General features: G+C 41.0%; 1 protein-coding gene across 9 annotated transcripts in view; it reads right to left on the reverse strand.

The window, feature by feature from the left end:
- Nucleotides 1-27,046, reverse strand: part of ITPRID1 (ITPR interacting domain containing 1) — a 163,223-nt gene that overhangs the window by 103,373 nt on the left and 32,804 nt on the right. For all 9 annotated transcript variants that reach the window (XM_043968071.1, XM_043968063.1, XM_043968079.1 and 6 more), the window contains 3 exons: nt 14,940-15,096; nt 13,501-13,549; nt 12,445-12,488 (listed from right to left, as the gene is read on the reverse strand). In XM_043968071.1, the coding sequence (XP_043824006.1) occupies nt 12,445-12,488; nt 13,501-13,549; nt 14,940-15,096 (250 nt within the window). The remainder of the gene's footprint in view (nt 1-12,444; nt 12,489-13,500; nt 13,550-14,939; nt 15,097-27,046) is intronic.

Consider the following 27,046-nt stretch of genomic DNA (forward strand, 5'->3'; position numbering starts at 1 on the left):
AACCTGGAAGGCTGGAAGGATGGCAGTGCCTTTAATTATTCCTTAAGAAAGACTTTAGATAAACAAACAACAAACACAAAAATCCCAACAGGGGAGAGCTAGGTGGTGCAGTGGATAAAGCACTGGCCTTGGATTCAGTAGAACCTGAGTTCAAATCCATCCTCAGACACTTGACACTTACTAGCTGTGTGATCCTGGGCAAGTCACTTAACCCTCATTGCCCTACAAAACAAAAAACAAAAGACAAAACAAAAAACAAAGAAAGACTATAGATGAGGAGGCAGAGCCAAGATGGCAGAGGAAAGGTAATGACTTCCTGAGTTCTCCCAAAGACCCTTCCAAATACCTTCAAATAATGCCACAAAACAATTCCTGGAGCAGCAGAACCCAGAAAAGGATAAGGTGAAATAATTTTCTATCCAAAGACAACTTAGAAAGCTGGGAGGAGAGGTCTCTTGCACTGGGGTAGGAGTGGAGCACAGCCCAACACAGGTCATGCCAACACAGACCCCAGCCCCAGAAAACCAGGAGCAGGCCTTAGAAGCCACTAAATTAGCAGCAAAAAGACTACAGATGAAAAGATCCTGGTAAATTGCCAGTAAGTGTCATTACATATGCTGTCTTCATGTTTGAAATTCTTTCTCCTTGCTATTCATTTTTGAATTTCTGGTTTCCTTAAGACTATGCTCAAAGGCTTCCTCCTACATGAGGCCAAATCTCAATTTTTGATTGATTAAGGTATGTCCTTTATTAGTGTAGCTCCCAGTGTATCTATGCCTTCTGGTCCTATATAAGCCTGATTCATCAACTCCCATGTGTTGGAAATCTTCCCTTAGGATTTTTGACATTTGGTAGATACCAGTGAAGTACTTGAGATGTTCATCTGTTCCTCCTGTTCTTGCTCTGTGACGTTCCCAATTATATTTCTTCTAGATAATGGCTTCTCTGCCACTTCTTGTGTCGTTGTTGTTGTTGTTGTTGTTGTTTTCCATTGCCCTTTGGATCACTTGCATTCTTACTTCTTTAGAGATTATGGTGTACTATGGTTCATAACTATACAGTATCAGTGGAAGAACATTGGTTTTAAAAATGTCATGCTTTGAATCACAGAAAAATTTGGGAATGTGTCAAGCACTGTATGTTTTAAATTCATGCTCTTTCTCCTATTCTGTTCAGAGCTTAGCTCACTGTCCACCCACAGTGCCTATCTGAGGTAAATATCCAAAGGACTGACTCAATCAATTTTATGTCCAACTGAATATCACAGGGTGGAGAATAGACATTATTTATTCATTGGGTTTTCCCTCAGTGAATTGTTAGGCCAATCAATCTGTATGATTGAAGGATCTCAATATCTCTCTCCCATTGTGTTTTTGTGTAGGTTGTACTTCATGAAAATGGGATGAAGATCTTGTTGCTAACTGCTCTTCCTATTTTATGTCTTTATGGATAATGATGTTAAAGAACCTTTAAACAAAGCTGTCTTGCCAAGATGTATCATAGCATCCTTAACATATGTACAAGAAACTTCTTTTTTAAGTCAAAAAGCTTTTGAAGTCAAAAGTTGAATTTTGTTTTACTGAGTCAAATACTTTAAAAAGTAATCAACAACACAAATGTATACTTGGATCTTGTGTTCTCCATAATTCTCAGTCAATTGCTTGGCTATAGAGCTGTGGTCTATTGTAAAAAAAAATATTTACAGAAAGCTATCTTTCCCTTTATCATCATTAATTCAAGGATATCTTCTCTATATATTTAGATAATTCTCTAAAAGATTTTATTGTAATGAAAAAGTGGGCACATGAGTTGGGAGTCATTCATGAGTTTTCTTTCATTTCCTCTCCTATCAGTAATATCTTACCCTTTTTGATATACTTTGAATGTCAAGCTCTTCAATGTTTTCAAAATTATATAAGTTCTAGCACAAATCTTTAGGGGAAGAAAGGGAGAAAAAAGAAATTTACATTATATCTTTATTATATATTTAAAAGGAACAGCAATTTGTACATAAATTTGCAGTTTCATATGCAATCATCTCTTTATTCTACTATATTATGGAAATACCTATTTTATTCCATAAATTTAAAATAAATTAAATCTTAAAAATAATAATGCACTAGGACCTCTTGTATGTGGTGACTTCATTGCTTTCAATGATGGCATTAGGCTACTAAAACATGCTTGCAGATTTATTTTCCAGTTGTCTTTGTTTTTTCCCTCCCCATATAATTTTTTCCCCTCTTAAGTTACCCTAAAATGATGGAGTTTAGCTGGATTTCATGTCAAGGTCTTAATCCAGAATCTTATCTTTCAACATAGTTTCTATTATCCTCTCATGTTACTCAATCTCTTAGAAATCATTTGATAACAATGTTTATCTTCTTTTAGTTTGGAGGATCTTATTAGGTTCTAATAGAATTCCTTTATCATTTCATCTTTTAAGACAGATATAAATAAGTTGTAAGTTTCTTTATAATGTTCTTCATTGATAGTCATCATGGGAACTGCAAATTGGAATAAACATGTAGCCCTTAAAATGATGTTCCTTGTTTCTTATTAGCCCATGTTGAAGTTAACTTTACCAAAACTTCATAAGTCACCTCTCTGAAAAAAGGCAGATAGGTTTAAACAACAAATAACTCCTTCAAGGATAAAAATAATAGCTTACATTTCTATAGTGCTTCCTCCTTGAAAAATACCTTTTTCACAAAATCTCCCTATTACTACTAAGGAATAGTAGTATATGCCCACCCCTATTGCACAGAAGGGTAAATCGAGTCTCAGAGAGGTTATGATTTCTCCAGGAAAATAATGTCATGACAACTGAACTTCAGAGAGAGCAAACATAAGTATATACAATAATAGGCTCAGAGCTAGAAGAGACCTTTGAAATGGTAATCAAATTCCTTCACTTAACAGATATGCAAAATGAGGTTCTGTAGGGAATTGACTACCCTAAGGTCACAAAGGCAGGATGTCTCAGAGCTGGCATTGGAAGCCAAGTCCCTTACCTCCAAGGCTGTGTGTGTTTTCCACTAAACCATGGCCTTCAGAAACAAACAATTCAAGGGGGCAGCTAGGTGGTGCAGTGGTTAGAGCACTGGCCCTGGATTCAGGAAGACCTGAGTTCAAATCCTGCCTCAGACACTTAACAATTACTAGCTGTGTGACCCCTGGGCAAGTCACTTAACCCCAATTGCCTCACCAAAAAAACCACAAAACCAAAAAACCCCCAAAACTCCCCCCCAAAAAACAATTCAAACAATACCTGTGAGATAATGGATGGACTCTCACAGTCTTCCATTAATCAGGAAACAATTTAAGAGTAATCAAAAAAAGATAATATCTGGGGCAGCTAGGTGGTGCAGTGGATAAAGTGCCAGCCCTGGATTCAGGAGTACCTGAGTTCAAATCTGGCTTCAGACACTTGACCCTTACTAGCTGTGTGACCCTGGGTAAGTCACTTAACCCCCATTGTCCCACCAATAATAATAAGAAGAACAATAATAATAATATTTGAAATGAGGGGGCAGATAATCCCAGGTACGGAGGACAGTTGGCATGTCATCTTTAGAGAATAGCAAGGACAGGGTAGCTAGGTCATAGAGTTCATGGGGGGAGGGGAAGGGGTGATGCAACTCTGAATAGAATATAAAGGTAAGTTAGGGCCAATTTGGGAAGGGCTTTAGAACCCAAAGAGAGGATTTGAGATTTGATCTTGGAGGTAATAGGGAGCCCTCAGAGCTTCTTGAGCAGGGGAGTGACATGATCAATACTGAGCTTTAGGAAAAATCAATCTACCAACTGAGTGGATTCGAGTGGAGAAACACTAGGACTAGGAGAGCGACCAGAAGGCTCCAGCACAAGTGCAGGTGAGAGGAGATGAAGCCTAAACTGGGGTCGCAGCAGCCTGAGTGGAGAGAAGGGGCACATGTAAGATGATGAAAACAAGGAAATTGGATTCATAGTACAGGCAAGAAGAACTAGATGACTAGAAAATCAATTGGAAATAAAAAGAATTCCATTAACTTGGAAATAAATTCAAAGAGGTTTGAATAAATCCATGAATGAGAGTTATTTGGGGGTACTTTTTCCCTCTAATATGGGCATCACAATGAAGGTTTACTGAAGAGCCCTGGATTTGGAATGAGACACCTGGGTTTTAATTCTGGCTCTACCAACTTACTTCCTGTGTAGCTTATACATATTACTTAACCCTTCTGGGCTGAAATTTGTGAATCTGAAAATAAAGGATTGGGGATGCTGTCTTGGGGGCCTTCCAGTTCTGGATGGAGCCCCCCCCTTTAGATGATTCCCTTCAGTTCCAAATCTGGGATTTTGTGACAGAACATGATATCTTGTCCCACATAAGCACCAAGCTATGGTGGTTAAAGATTCCATCCCGGGCTAGATGAATCACTGACTGTTTGACCTAGTGTGATATTTCTTATGCTTTATTCATAATTATCTGATAAAAAGTAGAGCATAGGCCAGTAGTAAAATCGTAGGCTTGATTTTTAAGTAGTAAGTCAAAGGGAGGACTGGGGTCAGACCTGAGAGTGGCAGCATTGGACTTGGAGTCAGGAAAACCAGAGTCCAAATCCAGCTTCGGACACTTACTGGCTGTGTGACACTGGGCAATTCACTTAACCATATTTGCCTCAGTTTCTTCATCTGCAAAATAAGATGGAAAAGGAAACAGAAAACCACTCTAGTGTCTGTCAAGAAAACCTCAAATGGGGTCATGAAGAGTTGGACACAACTGAAAATGACTGATCAACAACAAAAAGAGTGACGTAGTGAGACTTGTTCTTAAAGAAAAGCACTTTGGCATCTGTTTGGAAGATGGATTGGAGTAGGAAGAGATTTGAAGCAAGGAGGCCAATTAGGTGGATGAAGTCCAGCTGAGAGGAGCTAAGAGCCTGAATGAAGATGGTGACTCTGTGAGTGGAGCACAGGGGACAAAGAGGAAACATATTGGGAGGTAAGAAAAACATGATGTAGCAATGCATCGGATGGGAGGGGTAAGTGGCACAGGGAAGGCACCTGGACTGTGAGCCTGGGAATGAATTTTGGAGGAGGGAAAGTTTTGGCCAGAATGAGTTTGGATGGAAATGCCCAATATACAGATGATGACGCAGGGACTGCTGGTGTCACTTAACTATAGGTGTGCTCCAGAGTTCTGTACCTTTTCTCTTCTCTCTCTCTCTCTCTCTCTCTCTCTCTCTCTCTCTCTCTCTCTCTCTCTCTCTCTCCCTCTCCCCCCCCCTCTCTCTCTTTCTCTCATTTATTCCTTTATTCTATAAGCTTCTATGAGTTCAACCATCACCTCCATAAGACAACTTGCAAATCTATGTTTGGCTGTAAGTCCAGTTTACATGCACACACACACACACACACACACACACACACACAAATAGTGACAGAGAGAGAAAGACAGACAGGAAAACAGAGAGAGAGAGAAAGAGAGAGAGAGAGAGAGAGAGAGAGAGAGAGAGAGAGAGAGAGAGAGAGAGAGAGAGAGAGAGAGAAAGTCTGCAGGATACTTCCCCTTGGGTTTTCTGTAGGCTCTCAAACTCAATTGTACAAAGCCAAGCTCCTTCTCTCCTATTTAAACCCATTCCTTCTTCAAACCTTTCTATTTCTTTTCAGGGCATTGCCATTCTTTCAGTAATCCATGTTTGAAACTATCTTTGGCTACTCTCTTCCCCTCAGTCCCCATATCCAATCAGTTGCCAGTCTTGTGATTCCTATGCTTACAGCTTCTTCTTTCTCTCCACTCAGACCATCATCCCCCCAGTTCAAACCCTCATTATTGCTCACCTGACATGTGGCTACAGCCTTCTGATTGATCTCTGGGCTTCCAGTCTTTCCCCCTCCAGTTCATCCTTCACATAGATGCCGATAATTGTCCTGAAGCACAGGTCAGACCAGACACTCCCATCCCCATGACTTTTCTACCTTCTCATTAAAGACCTTCATGATCAGGCCTCAACCTTCTCTCATGGTTCCCTATTATCTCTATGATCAAACAGACACTCCTCTGTATGGTGTCTAAAGCCCTTTGCCATCTGGCCCAAACTGCCCTTTGGCCACAGGACCCATCCTCCTTTACAAACTGTCTAGCCAAACCAGTTTTCTTACTGTTCCTCGCACATTTCCCATCCTCATCCTTTGGCACTTATTGTTTTCCCCACCTGGGATTCACTCCCTCCTGATGGCCACCTCTTAGATGCCCAGATCTCTTCAAGAGCCAGAAAAACCTTCCCAAGTCACCCAGAAAATGAAAGAAAAATTGCCCCCCAATGATATATCTAGTTATATATAATGCCCACCGGCTGTCTCCTTGCATACAACATAGGCTCCTTGAGGGCAGGGATGGTTGTCCACCTTTCTTTGTATTGCTAATGCCTGGCACAATGCCTGGCACACATAAGGCAAACATGCTTATTAGTTGATTGGTTCATAGCATTTTCCCTTTCAGCCAAACATCCTTCATAGTTGTGCCCTATGTTCAGCAGCCCCAGGTCTCACCTCCATTCTATTGCCCAGGCTGGCCTGCAGGCCTGATTCTTCTACCACTTGGGAGCCAGCTCCCATAGGAACACTTTCCTGAGATCTCTATCTGATAATCTTCTGCTTCCATCTAGATATTATATTCCCCAGTGAAATGTAAGCTCCTTAAGAGTAAGGATCATTTTCAATTGTGTTTGTTTCCCAAGCCTTTTACGTAGCAAACACTTAACAAATGCTTAGTGAATGAATAGCTGAACGCTGTCTTCTTTTCACCTGTTCCACAGTTCAAAATCTGACAAACTTAATGTTGCCTATGTGACCTTGGCTAGTCATAACCACCTTGAACCTTAGTTTCCTCATCTATAAAATGGGAGAGCTGCATGAGTCTCTAAAGTTTCCTCCAGTTCTATGTTTTTCATCCTATGATCTTACTAGATATGGTTTCAGAGAACCATCTTTTTTTCATTCTTCCTTTTGATCCTTCTCTTTCTCCTTTGCTTGGTTCTCAACTTTGTTTTGGACTCTTTAAAGTTGCCTTTCATCAAAACTCTACGTTTCTTTGCTCTCCTTTTCTTCTTCTTCCCTCAAACTCTCCCCTTAATTCTGCTCCTTCTCCTAATTTTCCTCTTTTTCTCTGTGGTCCCATCAGATCATAGATTTTAAGCTAGAAGAGATTTTATCAAGTCCTAAGAAATTGCTTAAGCAGCTTGTCATGGGTCAAACATCTAGTGGCAAAGGTAGGACTGAAACCCAGTCTTCTTGACCTCAAGCCCAGTAATGTAGCCACCAGAACACATCCCCTCTTCACATGCAAAGTTTGAAATGAGGGGGAGGTGTAGTGGACAGAGCTGGTTTGGAAGGCAGGAGGAGCTAGGTTTAGGTGTCACCTCCAACAAATACTGACTGTATGTCTCTGGACAAGTCACTTCACCTCTTCCTTCTCTGAGCAGTTCTGTAAGATGATAAATTGCAGATCATGCACCAAGAAGCATTGGTAGGAGTTTTCTCACCTAGGGCATCCTGACACCATTGAAAGCCCAGATCTTATCCCTTTCTCTATCATAAATCAATAACTGAGTGGGCAGCTTACCTTCCTACTGTACTGTAGGCTGCATTAGGACAGGAACCATGGAAGAGTCAAACATTTGTTGTGTAGGCTACAGTAGGGATAACTTTTGTCTCTGGGTTGGCTCAAATGGTTATTCCAGTTCTTAAATTCAGCAGTTCTATGTCACCATCATATTTCCCCCTGTACCCTAATGCCCAGCACAGTGCTTTATACCTTGTGGCACTTGGTACACATTTTATCATTCTGTTCATGTGACACCCCCGCCCCCAACAATAACAACCTTACCCCTAGCAATGGCCATGTGAGCCGTTTACCTAAGTAGGGACTCAGAGCAGCAAGATACTTCATGAGTTTGACTTGATACATTGCCATTTCTGGGCAAAAATGCCAACTCCAAATCCCCCTTTACCTACTTTAATCTCTTGCCATCTTCCTACTGCTAAGCTGCCTTCTACCATCTGAAACGGCAGACATTGAACTTCACCCTGCAAGATGTATTCTTGGAGAAGATGTCGTTAGAGATACAGAAGGCCCTCATTAGCACCTTCATTGGCTTAGAAAACATTTTTAATTTCAGTTTCCATAAGCATTTCTGACTGATTCATGGAAGACATTTGGTTCTTTGGAATATATTCCAACAGAGGAGTCAGATTACATTTTTACAAGCCTTGACAAGAATAGCACTTTAGCAGTTTCCAGGGCATTTAACTACTGCATGGCCAGGTTCCCTGGATGAGCACAGTCAATCTTCACTTGTATTGTATAGTCAGTGAATCTGGTGGGCAGATCATAAAATGATTCAAATTAAATGCTGGTGTCAGTCTGATCTCACAAACATTGGAGCCTAATATGTCCCCATCACCCAGGTTTTAAATCCTAAAGTAATCTTTGGCTCATTCCTCATCTTTATTTAATATGCAGGGGAATGCCAATGAGAATAGGTGGAAAGGATATTTTGCTTAGAGAAGACTAAAGTTTAAAGGGAGAGGGCATGATGGCCGTCTTCAAGTTTTTGAAGGATTGTCATGTGAACTAAAGATTAGATTTTATTTTATTTTTTGTTCCCAGCTGGAAATACTAGGAATAATAGATGGCAGTCACAGAGGGTCAGGTTTGGGCTTAATGTCAGGAAAAAACTTCCTATTAGAATGTTCCAAAAGTGGAATGGGCATCTTTGGGAGCTGATGGGTTCACCCTTGTTGGAGATCCTCAAGAAGATCCTGGATCACCACTCCTCAGGATATGTTGGAGTGGGGATGCTTTTTTGAGCATAGGTTGGTCAAGGTAGCTGACGAGGTTCCACTCAATTAAAAAATTGTGTAATTCTGTGATATGTGTTCATTCAAGTCCTGTGAATTCTTTCTTTCAATGAACTTTCATATTCATCTGTTCTCCATTTTCACTGCAACCTCCCTTGTCCAGCCCTTTATCTCCTTCTATGTGGATTACTCGAATAGCCAAGCAGCAAGCCTCCTGTCCCTCATCTTTACCTACTCCAATCTATCTTGGGCCCAGTTTTCACATACTTTTCTTGATGAAAAATTTGGGTCCCACAACTCCTCTGTTCAAAAGCCTACCCTGTCTTCCTGCCATAGAGATCACCTGGTACCACACAAAGCACACTGGGCTAGATTCATAAAATTTGGAGTTGGAATCCTAACCCCACCACCTTTTAGTCATGGGTAAAGCACTGAATCTCTCTAATTACAATTTCCCCATCTATTAAATGTAGGCAATGTGACAAGGGTTCCTTCATCATAATCTTCATAAACCTGTAAGTACTATATATAAATAGAGATAGACTGAGATAGAGACAGAGATAGAGCTAAAGTGATAGAGATAGAGATAGAGATGTGTATGTGCCATACACATATATGTATATACATATATGCATATAAACATACACATACACATATATATGTACACATACACATACACATACACATACATATACACATACACATACATATACATATGCATATACATATACATATACATATACATATACATATACATATACATATACATATACATATACATATACATATACATATACATATACATATACATTGTAGATTTAGGATTAGCCTCACTTCCTCCTCTTTAAAATGAGGAGCACCCTCCAAATGGATGTGCTGGCACCTCTATCTCACAGAGCTGTAAGGAGGAAAGAATTTCATATACTATCTGACTTTAGACTTGGTGGCATATGACTTAGGGCTGGACCCTAAGGTCCAATGGACCTTTCCACAATTTTGGCAGCTAAAATTTTCTGAGAGTTGTCTCCTATGTGAATGGGAGCTCTTTGAGAGCAGGGATGTCTATTTGTATTACTAGCACTTTGCACAGTGCTGTGCACATTTTGTTGTTCAGGCACTCAGTCACGTCCAACCCTTCACGACTCTGTAGACTATAGCACACTAATACAGTCTATGGGATTTTCTTGGCAAAGATACTGGAGTAGTTTGCCATTTCCTTCTCCAATGGATTGAAGTAAACAGAGGTTAAGTGACTCACCCAGGGTCATGCAGTTAATAAGTGTCTGAGGTCAGATTTGAACTCAGGTCTTCCTGACACCAGTCCCACTGCTCTATCTACTGAGTCACCTAGCTGTCTTCTAAGCACTTAATACAGTTTCATTCATTCATTCACTCGTCTGTTCTTTAATACATTGATTCATTCATTAAAGATAAAGAAGCTTTATTCCTATCATATTCAATCACTTGCAAAGTCTTGTCAATTTTACATTGACATTTTCCAACTCACAAGGGATTCCGCTTTAACTCCAAGTCACTGTAGTGTAGTAGAATGAAATGATACACCACAACTTCTGGGATATCACATTGGCATTTGTGTGGAGGATGGAATGGAGAGGGCCATGTCTTTAATACCTCTCACCTGGACTACTGCAAGGCCCTCTTAGTTGATAAACCTACATTCACTCTAGTCCCTGTACTTCAGTGGTAAAGCCACCCTGTGGCAAGACGAAAATTCGTGTTGCTCCCACTAGCTCTGTGTCTTCACTATTCTCCCCCCAAAGTTTTCTCATCTATAAAATGAGAATAATGATGCCTCCCCTCCCCCCCCCAAAAAAAACCTCCCTAGGGTTATTGTAAGGAGAAATGTTGATAGGGCTGGGAGAGGAAAGCTAAAGGTGCCATCTATGTAAAGGGAAGAGAAACATTATATTATCAGTTAAAAACATGACAAATGATCGTGTGTGTTCTCCAATTGCAAAGTCATGCTGAAACTGACTCATGACATAAACCAAAGAGTTTGGTTTTTTCCTTAATACTTGCCTGTGTCCTACCAATTCAGTTTGGGTAGATAATATGTTACTCCTGACATGGGGAAAGAAATATGACTCATCTAATTTTCAGGGAATCATAGGATATCAGAATCTCTGAGATGGAAGTGACTTTGGTGGGCAACTAGTCTAAGTATGTTGTTCTTCAGCCATTTCAGTCATGTCTGACTCTTCAGGACCCCATTTGGGGTTTTCTTGGAAAATATCCTGGAATGCTTTGCCGTTCCCTTCTCAAGCTCATTTTACATATGAGGAAACTGAGGCAAACAGGGTTAAGTGATTTGCCCAGGGTGACAGAGGTAGGAAGTGTCTGAGGTTAGATTTGAACTCAGAAAATGAGACTTCCTTACTTCAGGCCCAGCACTCTCTCCATTGAATCAGTCCCAATCCGAAAGTTGGTACTTGCAAGAACTGGAGTCCCTCCTTTGACTCCTCATTCAGTGTGACTTCCAGAGCCATGATTAGGAATGACCACATCAGATGTGAGTAGCAGCAACAGTGCAGGAGAGAAAGGAAGAACAGGCTTACTCAGAGTGTGATCTCTGGAGGAGGAGGAAGTAGACTTGGGACATTTGAAGTTTAGAAACTATTTAACATAAAGAAAATGCCCCTTGGATGAGGTCACAACGGCCCTGTCATGGAAGCAGAGAAGACTAGGGAGAAGTGCCCCCAACATAATGTTCTTACCACTCTCTAACTTTTCTGCTCTTGAGCCAAGTCCTATTGTCTCACCTTTGTTATACTTTTGGTTCCTTCCACTATGTAAGATTCCAGATACAGAGCTGGAAGGTCCATTGTAGGTTGTTTGGTTACTCCTTTCATGTAACAAATAAGTTACTGAGACCAAGAAAGGTTAGGAAACTAGGTGGCTCAGTGGCTAGAATGTTGCATCTTGAATCAGAAAGATCTGAGTTCAAATCCAGCTGTAGGCACTTACTAGGTGAGTGATCCTGGGTAAAGCACTTGACCTCAGTTTCTTCAGCTTTCAAAACTGGGATAATAACTACCTCCTACAGTTGTTGTGAGGATCAAATGAGATATTATTTGTAGAACACTTTACAAACCTTAAAAGCACTCTATAAATGTTTTTAATTAATCATTGTTTAGTTTAATTTTTCTTTAGTCACATGTATTTAGTAATTTTAAAACTAATAAAATAAACAAATAAGTAGAATGAATAAAATTAATGTTTAATTACTACAAATTATATTTAGTAATTAATATACCAACAAATTATTATTAAATTATTGTCACTATATTAATATTACAAGTTACTTGCCTAACATCACACATGTAAATAAGAAGCAGAGGTAATATTCAAACTTGGTTCCTCTGAGTCCAAATTCAGTATAATTTCTACTAATACTAGATTGCCTGTCTTCTCTGTTTATGATGTTTAAGATTACTGTTAAATTCTTATGCAGCTCCAGTTTTCGATGAAATCTTGCTTTTTTATTTAAAGATTAGGTGACAAAGGCACCTAACACAACCCCCTCCCCTGCATACACACTCACCTCTGACCCACCCAACAAGATTTCTCTTGGCTTACCTGTTTGGTCAATGGCTGGCTGCAAGTTTCCTTGTGCAGTGATACTGTCAAAAAATACAACAATTGAAAGTCAAAAGACAAATTGAAATAAATTACTCCCAATTTATTTTTAGCTAAGCAGACAACATGATGACAAGTCCACATGTGGACTTCATTCAGAATGAATTTTCAGGATCCCAAATTATGTCAGCAGAGACCAGATTCATTATTTCTATTTTGAACCCCACTTAATTCACTACTTGAGTTCTGAAGTTAAGCTATAATAGTGTAGTAATTTTTAAATCACTGAAAAATCACCCCCACCCCCCAAAATCACACACTGACTCTACACTGAGAATTAAGAAAAAGCTAGGATCTGGGGGTCTGGTGTAGTAATTTAGAGGCAGAGGGAACAGCACCAATATCATCAACTCACTTGTAATTTATACTCTTAGAGAGTTACCTAGAGTATTCTGGGTAACCTAGGCAATTCTCTAAAAGACTGAATGACTTCCTAGGATCACACAGTCCACATGGAGGATATGTGTACCTTGAACCCAGGCTTTCCTGACTTCAAGACCAACCCTGTATCTACTGTACTCTGCTGCCTCTATGTTATGACACTTATAATGGGGTAACCAATAAACCAGGAGTTCTTAACCTGGGTCCATTAACCTTTTTAAGAAATACCCCCCCACACACACTATATATATATATATATATATATATATATATATTCAATATCATTGATTTCCTTTTCAATTCTATATATTTTATTTATTTAAAAACATTATTTCAAGAAGGGGTCCCTAGGTATTACAAGATTTCTATGACATAAAAAACAAGGTTAAGAACCCTGCAATTGGCAGAATTTGGGGTGTATAAATAAGGCAAGTCTCTCTAAGGACAACTCAGGTTTAAACCTAAAATAATTCATCCTCTACTGAGATCCCTCTTGATTTGCACTAATGTAGAAAGTTGGGGTTTGGTGGGAGTAGGACTGAATAGTTATAATTCCCAATAATGGAAGACCTAAATGGAGCTGTGGCAGGTATATTATAGAAAGAAAACACTTACAAGAAGCCAGAGTCCAACCACTGTTGAATACTTTCTTGCCTAGAATTCTCTAGAAAGGAGAAAGAAATGCAAAAACAAGTTAACCCCCAATCCCAGCAAGAGTAAAGCTGAGAATCCCCCCCCCATCCTTGAGCCCTTTGGCAACAGCTATATTTTTATTCTCTTTCCAACATATTTCATCTTATTTTTCTATAAACATATTAAATATTTCCCCCCCAATACCCAAACCCTCACGTTTGGTGGAGCCAACCTTTCCTGGGAACGGAATGCAAACTGGCAAAGGAAGGCGTGTGTCTTGCAGAGGAAGAAAAAAAAAAAAGCTCCAAAATAAATAAATAAATAAAGCAGGGCATGGATCCTAAAATCATGGAGGAAGTTCAACTTCATTTCAGATTACCTGGCACCAGCACAAAGATAGAAAATGCACAAGGGCCTTTTGTCTTTTGCCTTTGCAATATAAATCATAGTCCTCACCTTCCCCACCCTGAGCCTCTGCCTACATCATCGGGACATTTACTTAAGGCACCTTGCCAGCCGTGTTTATTTGCAAGCCACTCTCTGCCAGGCTCTCAGCCCCATTTGCATTTACTCCAGGGACAAAGGGTGGTCAGCTCAGCTGCCTGGTGATTCCAAAATGTGCAGTGACACCCTAGATGTCAAGTCAGGTCTCTCCTTCAGAAGGAAACTCAGCACAGCTCCAGCTAATGAACAGGTGGCCCAAAGGATAGGGTTGGGTAAGGAGACTCTGCCATTCAATATTTGTCTCTGCCCTGCTTGTCTACCAGCTGCTGAATTGGTTTGCTGAGGCTCCCTCCTGCCAAATGCTACTTGCTTTCGCTCCTTGTGAGGGGTGTTGAAAGACTGTCAGACTGGAGAGGATCCTGCCTGTCTCCCAAGGAGGTATTGGGAGTGGGCTGATTTCAGCAGAAACCCCCAAATGCCTGTTCCTTGGAAAGAAAAGAAAACATAGTATATTACTGCTGTCAACAACTTCTCTGTCAGTGTCCACCATGTGCCTGCTATAGCATTCAGAGCTCTTTCAACTTATACCTGTGTCACCTTCTGCAAGTCAGTTAAGCTTCAGGGACTTCGGTTTACTCATCTGTAAAAATGAAAGGGTGGGGCTAGATTGCTGCCCCCTGGGTCTTTTCCAGCTCTCAGCCTCTGATTCTAGGATCCTAGAAATTTGGAAGAGGCATTCAGAGCCCCACTTAGAGTGGGTGCTGCGCTCATTGCCAATGTCTCAGCACCTGCAGCCTTCAATGCCCATCCTTGTGCATTGTAGGCATGGTTTCAGTAAGGTGGGTTCCTTCTGGAGCAGCAGAGGAAAATCCTTCAAAAAAAATCTTACTGCCAATCTCAGCAAAGGAGATTGGGGAAATCTGGCACCATCTTATCTGCCCCCCCCCAACTCCAGCAGTCTCAGGACCAGCACTCACCTATTTCTGGGATGGGAGAATGCCAGCCTTCCTCCCTAGGGGCTGGGGGCTGCTGCTCATCGAGGGGAAGCCAAGTCCTCTTCGTGGAGAGCAGGATGTCTCTCTTCTTCTTTTCCAGGCTGTGGGACATCCCGAGGCCACTGGATTCTTCGGCCATCTTAGGGGAGTAAAGGGCCAACTCACGATAATTGGAAGACTGAAGCAAATAAACCACCCATCACAGGGAGCCAACTTTTTGGACTTGCTGGGGCTGCAGGGAGCACATGCAGTCCTTGCCCACAAAGGAACCAATCCAGCTTTGCCAGCTTACCCTGCCCACCTGGCAGCCAGGCTCTCAGCTACAAGACAATAATCCGGCCTTAAGCTAGCAACAAGGCGGGAGCTGGACAGCAGGCCCCTGCCTGTGTGCCACCACAGCCAAACTGGGCTGGCTTCAGAGATGGTGCCAGGGTAGAGACATGGTGGATCACATTAAGGAGGCCAGCCTGTCCACAATCTATGGATTTTTTTTGAAACTGATGTTTGAGCAGTGATAGAGTGTTGAGGACCTGTAGGAACTGTGAGAGCTCTAGCTGGGGATGGAAGGCAGGGGTTGGGGAGGATACGGGATGGGCAGCCTTCTTTACTTTCATTACTCTTACTATCCCAAGTCTACAAAGCACTTTCTTCCCAATAACTCTGTGAAAGAGGCGGTGAAAGTACTTACACCCTTCATTTTATGGTTGTAGAAACCAAGGCTACAGATCTGACAGTAATTGCCCGTGGATGCACAACTGTTGTCAGAGATAGGATTTTAACCCAGGTATCCCCACTTCGTGTCCTTTGTTCATCTCACTAAACCTGTCTTCTCCCTCCCCCTTCCTCTGTTCTATGGCATGTGATGTTTTATAGATTACAAAGCACTCTTAGAGACATTATCTCAGGGGCAGCTAGGTGGTGCAGTGGATAAAACACAGGCCATGGATTCAGGAGGACCTGAGTTCAAATCCAGCCTCAGATACTTGACATTTACTAGCTGTGTGATCCTGGGCAAGTCACTTCACCCTCATTGCCCTGCCCCTCCCCCCCAAGAAAGGAAGGAAGGAAGGAAGGAAGGAAGGAAGGAAGGAAGGAAGGAAGGAAGGAAGGAAGGAAGATTATCTCTTGGATGATGTTTTGCTTCATCTATGAGGTGGGAAAGACACATTATTAATCTCATTTTTCAGATGAAGAAACTGAAGAGGTCCTGAGTAGATAAATAAATTACCTGGTCAAAGTCATGTTACTTTTTATAACAATAATAGCTAGCATTTATTTATAGTATTTAAAATTTTTCAAAGTCCTTTCCATATATTCTCATTTGATCTTCATAGCCATAAGAAGTAAATGTTATTTCTATTCCCATTTTTATATGGGAAAACTTATACCATTCACATACCTAGTAAGTGTTTGAGCTAGGATTTGAACTCAGTCCTTCCTGACTTTAAAATCTAATACTCTTATTTATTGTACCACCCAGCTATCTCTTATGCCTGGACTGAAATCCTGAGAGGCAGTCAAATGTATTGGAGAGAGGGCTGGGCTCAGAGGCCAGCAAGAAGATCTGAGTTCAAATCAATCAATAAGCATTTCCCAGGTGTGTTCTGTTTGCTGGGCGGTGGACTAGGCACTGGCAATACAAAGACAAATGAACTAATGCCTGGTCTCAGGGATCTTCCATCCTTATAGGGAGACAATATGCCAACAAGTAGAGATACCTAGAAAATATATAAAATGAATATCAAGCAGTTGGGGAGGGGCATTAGCAGCTGGCAGGACCCCAAAAGGCTTCCAGAAGAAAGTAGCACCAGCTGGATCTTTGAAGGAAACCCAAGAAGAATTCTAAGATACAGAGGTGGGGAGGCAATCCCGCCTCAGGCAACAGCTGTCTGACCTGGGCAAGTCACTTAACATCTCTCACTCTCAGTTTCCTCCTCCGTAAAATGGGGATAATCCTGGTACTAACCTCATAGGGTCATTGTGGGGAACAAGCGGTATTAGGTTTATAAGGTATTCTGCAAAACTTTAAAATGTTATACAAATGGTAGATATAGATACTGTTAACTCCTCCAGCCCTGCTCTTCCAGCATACCTAGTCTGTTCCTATATTGCAGTGACTGGCTAAATCACTTCATACTCATTTTTACAGATTTTTCCCACTGGTAAAATAAGGCTATTGAATGAAAAAAAAATTGCCAGTCTGGAATTAAATGATTTTACATTAGTCAAGATGCTCTTATTAAATGATCTGTTCAATGAACCCTAGCTTGGTTCTTGGAAGAACTTGATCATGGGGTTTAATTCAGGTGTGAATCCATTACCCTCCCTCTTCTCTGTGGCCAGAGAGTAGAACCTTAGCCAGGATGTGACAGAAAAAGCCCTGGGTTTGGAGTTCCAATTCTTACCCAGGTACTTGCTTCAGCATGTGATTTCAGTTGGTCCTGAATAATTTCAAAGGTCCCCTTCCAGCTATTTGATACTTACATGTACAGAAGGAGTCATTCACTCATTTCATAGAATCTTTTCTGGGGGGAATAGGGGGTTATGGAAGAATGTAGAAATGGACTACCCAGGAAAGGGAGCAAATAACTAGATCATGGATTTAGATCTGGAAGGAAGCAAAGAAACTGGGCCTCAGAGGAGGAAAGCACTGGTCCAAAGTCACCCTAGTAGTAAGCCAGCAAAGCTAAAGAAAGGGTGACTCATCTTGAGCCCTGGGCTTGGGGGTAGCTGTGAACAAGAGCTAGTGAGAACTAGTGAAGAGCACATCAGCAGATGGTCTCTGTCCAGGGTCCTTATGTCTCTAATCTTGGGCAAGGGAGCAATGACACAGAGCATAGAGGTCTGTTGCTCCACTAAGCCATGCTGAGCAAATGTCCCCAAAGAGGACAACAATATCTATAACACTACAAAAAATATTTGTTAGTAATGAAGAATCCTAATAGTATGCATAAATTCTTAGTGCATGGTCGATGCTTAATAAATGCATGTTGACTTAACCTGGCCAGTAATTATTTGCATTAATATAGCATACTACAGTTTTCAAGTAAACCTCACAAGGATTAGCAATTAGAATCATTCTACATTTGGAGATGAAAAGGACTTCAAAGGTTATGGTACCATATAAAAAGTACATTGCACTTGCAGGAACCCAGGATCTGGATTCATATCCTGGCTCTATCATTTCCTCCTTTGGCCAAGCTACTTCCCCACCCTGGGCCAGTTTCCTCATCTTCAGGGGAAGGTGTTGCATTAGCTGTCCTCTATGGTCCCCTGGGGTTCTAAACCTTAGTCCAAAGGGTTTATGGGAGAAATTACAGATCTAGAGGGACCTCTGAGGCCATCTAAGGCTAGCCTCTCATTTTAGAAAAGGAAACCAAGGCCAGAAAGATGAGGTTACACCATCTAAAGCTACAGACCTTAGAAGTGGCAAAATCCCAGATTTGAACTCAGGTCCTCTGACTCTCATCCCAGAGCCCTCCAACTTCTGTGCTCTATTTCAGCTCTAAATTCAGGATCCTGTTCACATAGGTTTCTTGTAAAGACTCAAATGCGTTACATGCTCAGTTTCTCTCATGGCGCAGACAGCATCTTTCCCATTTTGCCACTGTGACTTCCAAGAAATATCACCCCCATTTTATGGATGAGGAAACTGAGGACCAGTAAAGTTGTCCAAAGATGTAAAGCCCGGGTTTCTTTGCAATATGTTCAGCTTTAAAAGTTATTATTGTAAGAAGAAACAAAGGGGAGATTTTGTTTAAGTTATGGAGCAAGGAGAGGGCAGAAGGCAGGTGCATGGGCAGTTCCCAGCAGCTCTTTTGCCTTCTCCATTCTTAGCTCTGGGAAACAGGCATCCTGCCTGCCCCACCCTTGCTTACCCATTTTTTTTCCTTTCTGCTAAGCAGTAATTCTATCCGGCCACACAATGGTCCTTGGGCCAGTGCCAGCGTTTCACAGTCACTGAGAATGTGTTCTCTGTTTGATCTGTTTTATTTGCCCATAACCAGGAACTGGGCCTGCCAACCAAAGCTGGAAGCCTTGCTGAAGCAAAGGACCTAGGACACACTGAGAGGAAAGAAAGATCCTTTTGTTCTCTCTCTTTTAGTGGCCTTTACTCCAGGGAGGAGGTCAGCCTCCTGGAGACTGGGTCTTCTGCTTTTTTTTTCACCTCAGTTTACCTGGCCTCCTGGTGCTCCAAAACGAGACTGCTGCAAAGAAAAGGCAAAGCCAAATCATTGAGAATTTCAGCCAGGGGATTCTAGATTTACAACTGTAAGGGACCTCAAAGGCCTGGGACTCTGACCTCCTCAAGGTCACAATCAGATCATAGGCTTAGGGATGGAAGGAAACAAATCATCAGTTTGAACCCTTTTCCAGCTAATCGTAACTAGCAAGAATAACTATAATAATAATAAGGATCATAATATAGTACATTAAAGTATGCTGAGAACTTTACATTTACCATTGAATTTAATCCTCACAACAATCTCTGGTTGAGAAAATTGAGGTTCAGAATGACTAAATGAATTGCCAAGGATCACACAGAGAATAATATTGATAATAAAAATAATAATAAAATAATGACAATAAAGCACTTGGAGCTTTGCACATGTTATCTCTTTTGATCCTCACAACAACTGAGAGGGAGGTATTATTATTGTCTCTCTTTTAAAGGTGGGGAAACTGAGGCACACAGCTCTTAAGTGATTTACTGAGGGTCACATAGTTAGAAAGTAACTGAGAATAGATTTGAGCCCAGGTCTTCCTGTCCCTAAGGCCAGCATTTTATTCATTAGATCACTGTGCCTTTTTCTATTATGGTGGGGGTGGGGTGAGGGGGTGAGTTCTTCCTTTGTATCAAAGGCTAAGCTGGGACAAAGTAGCTTCTGCCTTTTCCTGGTTTGCCTAATTCCTTCCTTTTCTCACATTCTTTCCTTGGGTATGAATGCACCAATCCTTTCTCTGTGTCCATCAAATCCCACTCATACTTCAAAGACTAAGTAAAGTTAGAATCTCCTTCAAGACTCAGCTCGAGTCTCACCTTCTTCAAGAGACCTTTGTCAGTCCACCAAGCTGTTGTTCCTTTCCTTCTGAGATTATGTTCCAGCTATTCTGTATGTATCTTATATGTACCCAGGAATTCCATGTTGTCTCCCCCTTTGAAATGTGAGCTTCTTGATAACAGGAAGTTTCTGTCTTTCCTTGTACCACTAGAACTTGTTGTGGTGCCTGAACCTGTAGTAAGCACTTAAGAAATGCTAATTGATTGACAGTAGTAAAGAACCCTAGTGGCCATAAGGGCCAACCTCTACTTTGTGAGAAATTATTATTAATAACCTATATCTTGGGGAAATCCAGAGCTTTTCCCTTCTTCCAAATCCCTGACTTTCAGAGGAAAAATTTCTCCTTGAAATAAGATTGAATTGAATCTCTTCGGCTTGGTCAGACTAACCTTGCTGGGAGGCTCTTTGTGTTCTACTAAAGCTTGGGTAGAGACAGATCCATTTATCTAGATAGCTAAAGCCTTCTCTATGGTGGGGTCACTTGGGCCCCCCATTGAAGAGGACATTCTTTGAATTGAGATCCCAAGGCTGAGGATAATCTCTCTGTGAAGGGGTCAATTCTTGGCCTCACGGACCACCTACTATTTCAAGGGTACAAAAACTCTATGCCCCACCACCATGATTGTCTTTGGTGGGAGAGAGATGGCCAATGAACACCCTTTTATTAATAAGCAGATGGCCTTATTAGCCTTAAAATGATTAAACTACCCAGAAACTATGTCTCTTAAGTTTTTAATCATCACAACTTGAAAAAGAATCCATTGTAGAACATGCTTGACTAATAATCTCTCAGCTTCTGATTGAAGACCTCCAATGACAGGGAGACCAACCATCTCTTGATGCTGCCTGATCCACTTCCAATCAGAGCTGCTCCACAGGCAGCTCTTCTGACATCAGATCCAACTTTGCCACTTTACAACTTCACCCTTTGCTGCTGGTTCTGCTCTTAGGGACCAAGCAGAATGATGCTAATAACTCATCTCTTATCTTCTCTGAAACCTCCCCAGGCCACTTAATTTTTCAAGGAGGAAACTGAGACCAGAGAGATTAAATGCCATGCAGCCCAAAGGTAAATAACTAGTAAGTGGCAGAATCTGGATTGGAATCCAGGTTCTCTGACTCTAAATCCAGAACTTCTGTAGCCCCTTCCAGGTCTAATTCCAGATCCTGTTTACACTGGTTAAAGAATCAAATGTGTTCTGTACTCAGTCCCTCTGATGGCACAGCCAATCAGGGTTAAGTGACTTGTTCAGGGTCACACAGGTAGTGTCAAGTGTCTGAAGTTGGATTTGAACTGAGGTCCTCCTGACTCCAGAGCCATTACTCTATCCACTGCACCACCTAACTGCCCCTATACTCAGCCTTAAAGGCATTTATTCTAATAAGAGATGATGGGGAGATAGTAGTTAAAGAGGTTATTTGGAAGTGGCCAGAAAAATTTTTAGGAATGAGTATTTTAAAAATTATTTTTGAAGAAGATGATTTAAATGTAATATTGAATAAATTAATTTAAATGTGAGACCCCCAAATGACATTTCTATAATATATGTGGGGAATATGACTCATACAGTTTAAAGGTGAGATCTAATTCATTGGAATTATGGAAATATAAGATAAACAATTATAAAATCATAGCCAGAGAAGCATTCATAATGGACACATAATTTTTGGAAAGGGGCTGAGGAAATCAAATATTGGATGCAGAAGATGAGACAACAGTCCCATTTCTGCTCTCATTCCCCCTACTCAAGGCCCCCACACATTCTGTACAGTTTCTCCATGAGTCCATGGAACAAAAGCAGACCCTTGGGAAAATAAACTGTTCTGCCAACATGCTGGTCAAGAGGAACAAGCCTTCTGTGGGGATTTTCTCTGTAGATGGCTGCTTCTGACTGTGAAATCTGCAAAGCACCACCCCACCTGGCACTGAGAAGCCAGCTCTAGTCCTGAAATCAAAGCCAACACTTGTGGCCTCTGAGTTCTCATGCTGTGCTGGTGATAACAGCTTTACTAAGGACAAGAGCAGGCTACATATAGACTCCTAGAATCTGAGACTCATATGAGCAATGAGACTGGAAGTTAAAACTTGAATATTTGTTGATAGGTTGATGCCATTTTCCTTAGAGCAGGAAGGAGTAATACAGTTGTTGTTAAGCAGAGTTGCGGAGGAATCTAGTGCCACAGAATAGAGAGAATTAAGGAACTGCCTTAGTATTGTACAACGTGGGGTAAATATAATAGGCAGGCTGCTAGCTTCTCCTCTCCTAGCTTCACAGTCATCACTCAAGAAAGCAGCCCTTATAGAGATGAGACCTGAGAACTGTCCAACTGCTAAGTAGCCACAGCTACTGAAAATTCAAAAATGAAGTTCTCACCACCGAAGTCCTTGATACTACCAAATGGATCGACATCAGAATCATATATGCTTTAATTAATGGAAATGGCATTAAGATACATCCACATTGCCACTGCACCCTTAGAATTGTAGAGGCATTTACATCTAATTTGGGGATGACGTCTCCTATATATATTGTCTTCCCTTATTAGGATGTTAGCTCTTTCAGATCAGACACTATTGCTTTTCTATTTTTATCTCCAGCACAGAGCTTTGAACACAGTAAGTGCTTAATAAATGTTTTCTTTTTCACTCATTCACTTAAAGAAGAAAAGTGGTTTCTATGTCTGGGTAATTGTGTATTATGGAGTACCCATGGAATCTGTCACTGACCCTGTGCTCGGCAATACACACACACACACACACATACAGACATATATATATATATGTGTGTGTGTGTATGTGTGTGTGTGTGTGTGTATATATATATATATATATATATGTATATATGTATGTATGTATGTATATGTATATATCAGGGCAATGGGAGTTAAGTGACTTGCCCAGGGTCATACAGCTAGTAAGTGTCAAGTGTCTGAGGCCAGATTTGAACTCAGGTCCTCCTGAATCCAGGGCCTGTGCTCTATCCACTGCCCCAGCTAGCTGCCCCCAGCAATATTTTTTTTGAGGGGCAATGGGGATTAACTGACTTGCCCAGGGTCACACAGCTAGTAAGTGTCAAGTGTCTGAGGCCAGATTTGAACTCAAGTACTCTTGAATCCAGGGCCAGTGCTTTATCCAGTGTGCCTCATAGCCACCCCTGAAATATTTTTTAATGAATGATTTGGGTGAAGGTATAAATGGCAGAGCATAAAATTCAAAGATAATTCAAATATTGAAGAAAATAATAAAGAAGATGAACACTATGGAGAAAAATCCATACCAGCAGCATATTTCCTTCAAGAGAAAAATGGAAGTTCCCAAAATACATAGGAGCAAGAAAACTGGCCTAATTTTTAACAAAGATGCAGACCCAGGATCAGAACAGGAAGAATGTTTATGATGTAGTAATTTCAGGATTATTTACATCTCAGAGAATTTACTAAAAAATAATGTTAACACTATTTTAGGAAATCACCAAAGCTGCTATATTTTCTGAGTTGGCAAAAATAAATGGGAAAATTAAAAAAAAAAAAACAAACCCAGCAACAACACAAAAGCAAGCATCTTTTTTACCCAGACCAAGAGGTACCTAAAATATCACATACCTGGTCATGTCATAGTTAAACTTTAATATCACATTGCATAGAACAGGAACAGGAATTGTGATTTCTTTAGTATAGGGAACCCCAAGGTGAGAAAGCCTTCTCTTTACCAATGTAATGTTACCAATGTAACACCCATTTTACATAGCCTTAGAGAGTTGGCTAAAGTGCTGAGAAGCTGAACTTGCCCAATATATTCCAACAAGTATATACTAGATGTAGGACTTGAACCAAGATCTTCCCCACTCCAAAGTTATTGCTCTATTCATTCTGCCTGCCTCTCACATCACAATGATAAAGAATAATGACTTTGACCCCCAGAAGCACAGAAATTACTCAACCAAAGAGAAATAATGAGTATAGACTTATCAAGGAGGACAAGGAGCTGAAGCCCTAGACTCTAGTTTCTAAAAAATGAAGAAGTGTGGGCTACAAGCTCCCATTTATCTACGGAGGAAAGCTCAGAGGGCCTTATTGAGTTAAGAGACAGATATCTTAGAGGCAAATAAACTTGGCAAAGTTTATCGAGAGACACACCTGCTGGGAAGAATTCTTCAAACAAGAAATACACACCTCTGCCAAAAAGATAAGTATTTAAAACAACTCACACTTCTCACTTGCAGATAAGCAAGGTGCTAACAAAATAGAGCAACCCTCAACATGTTGTACATGCCATATTTCTAAAAGTTTCATCAAGGCGTTTCGGGGGAGGGGGGGGAAGAAACAAAATATAACTTGTATGAACCAAAGGAGATTGTTGACCTCTAAAACAATGACAGACAAATCTGAAAAGGGAAAGAGTGAGACAAAATTATTTATAGGGGGGAGGGGTGGTTATCTTAACCTGTATTCAATAAATGTTGACAATTGTCAGTGTTGAAACTCTCTCCACCAATGAAAGTCCTAATTCATTAGTTTGCTCTGCCAATGCAACTCAGTGCAGACTAGAATTACCAAGATCTGCTTCAAGCTCCCAAAAGTTAAGTAGTTTAGAGACACTACACGTCTTGTATTTGTTGGAAGCAGCGCATGTATTACTGATCCCAAGGCTAGCTAGACCTCTGAATATTATGCTGTTTCATCTCAATAATTAGGCAATACCCCCATTTCCCAATCAATATTGATATGAATATAATAAATAGAATACTCAAATATAAATGAAGTAGGATGTTAGTGGTTAAAAATATCATTACCAAGTAGAATTTGTGAATGAAATTCATGAGCAATGCAAACCAAGAAAACAATATAATAAATCGTATTAAGAAGGGGAAAATAAAATATGCACAACTCTACCATAAAATAAAGAGTCTTCAATAAAATCTGACATTCATTTATTTAAAGTATTTTAAAATAGAAGGTTCTTTTTATAATATGTAAGTAAGCATATGTTTGAAACCACAAGCTAATATTCTATGCTACTAATGTCAAACTGAAATAGAAACAGATTCTTGCAGGCTGCACATTGACTCAGAAAACCACAAATTAGCATTATTTATGTTTTATTATACTTGTATTTTGTTAAACATTGGCCAAATTACATTTTAGCCTGGTTAAAGTAGTACTCAGGAGTGTTGGAAGCTGCATGTAGCCAGCTTGGGTTGGCCACTTCTGTTCTATATAATGATGAAACCTTAGAAGCATCTCCATTAAACTTCTATACAATAAGGTATTTGTGATCTCCTTGACCTTCCAAAGATGTAGGCCACAACCCACCCATGGTTTTTCATCCTCGATCACTTGTCTATGCCCTGCCATAACTCCTCCCTATGGGCTAAATCCTGAGTCCTACAAGTTTTCTGCTAGATTTCAAGATGTTGAATACCAGCCATTCAAATGTACAAGCTACTTAGTTCCCTCTTGTTTTTGCTTCCTGCCCACTCCAAGAACTTTTTTGTTTATTGTTCATCTCCTCACATCCTTTATGTTGCTTCTCTTTCTGTAAATTTCCATCTGTAATACATTATATCCTGCTCACTAACCTCTATGGATCTTTCTTACTCTTTGGGTGACTCTCAACAATAAGCCTTAAAAGTTTGTGCTATATCATGATTTGCAGCCATCTAGCATCATTAAAAGAAGAATAATTTTTAAAATATACAAACTCCTATCATGGAGAAATTTAAAAGCCTTGTGTTAATACCTGAAGGCAATTCAACCTGTTTTCTACCCCTTTAAAAACTGGTAATGTTATAATTACCATTAAAAATAGGGGTGTCCACCTACTCTTTCCAATCTTACTTAATATAAATTTAGAAATCATGGCAACAGGGGGGTGGAGCCAAGATGGTGGAGAGAAGGCAGCAAGTTGCCTGAAGAACATTAAATCAAGCCTCTAAACAGATTCTGAAACTACAGAACCTAAAAAAGACAGAGACACACAATCTTGCAACCTGAGATAATTTAGAAGACTTCAGGAAAGGTCAGTCTCATTTGGGCAAAAGGGGAGTGCAGCTCACTTCAGTGCAGAGCAGTGTGGAGGAAGTTGGGGCAAGTCAGCAGGAAGCTCTAGGCCACAACCAAGCAACTGAGGCCCCTTGATCCTGGCTCAGTAAGCTGGTGGTACAGCAGGCCAGTGGTGAGATCCAGCAGCACCAGCTGAGAGGGCAGGCTGCCACCTATAAGGCCACCCAAAGGACAAGCACGACCAGGCCAGGCCATCCCAGCACACTGGGAGCAAGCACAGGGAGCAAGCCCAGGACAGTGAGAAATCCACAAGCCATTGAGGCCTCATGGAAGAAAGCCAATGACACAGCCCTTATCCCCCAGCACAAGAAGCTTGAAACAGTGACTGTGGTACCCCAGGAGCAGACCTCAACTTAAAAACAATAAGCTGCAATATGAGAAAGAAACAAAAAAGAGCTCTTACCACTAAAAGCTTCTGTGTCAACAGTGAAGAGCTAAACATAAACTCAAATAAGGTCAATACTCTCAAATTGCCTACATGTGAAGCCTCAAGAGGTAACATGAATTGGTCTCAAGACCAAGCCTTCTTTGAAGAGCTCAAAAAGGATTTTAAAAATCAATTGAGGGGGCGGAGCCAAGATGGCGGAGAGGAAGCAGCAAGCTGCCTGAGCTCTCCTTCTGTTCCCTCAAAACGAACATTAAATCAAGCCTCTGGACGGATTCTGAAACTACAGAACCTGCAAAGAGACAGAGAGACACAGTCCTCCAACCAGAGATAATTTAGAAGACTTCAGGAAAAGGTCGGTCTGACTCGGGCAAAACGGAGGCCCAGCGCAGGGCAGCAACCCAGCGCCGAGGGGGTCGGGGCAAGTCAGCAGGAGCTGCGGGCCACAGCCGAACAACTGAGGCTCCCGGAACCTGGTTCAAAAATCTGGTGGCCAAGAAGAACAGTGGAAAAACTTACCTGCACCGGCCGAGATGGCCACGAATGGCGGGATCAGACGCCGGGGTCTGGCGCCTGGC

The sequence above is a fragment of the Dromiciops gliroides genome, chromosome 1, assembly GCF_019393635.1.
Source record: "Dromiciops gliroides isolate mDroGli1 chromosome 1, mDroGli1.pri, whole genome shotgun sequence".
Taxonomy (NCBI): Eukaryota; Metazoa; Chordata; class Mammalia; order Microbiotheria; family Microbiotheriidae; genus Dromiciops; species Dromiciops gliroides.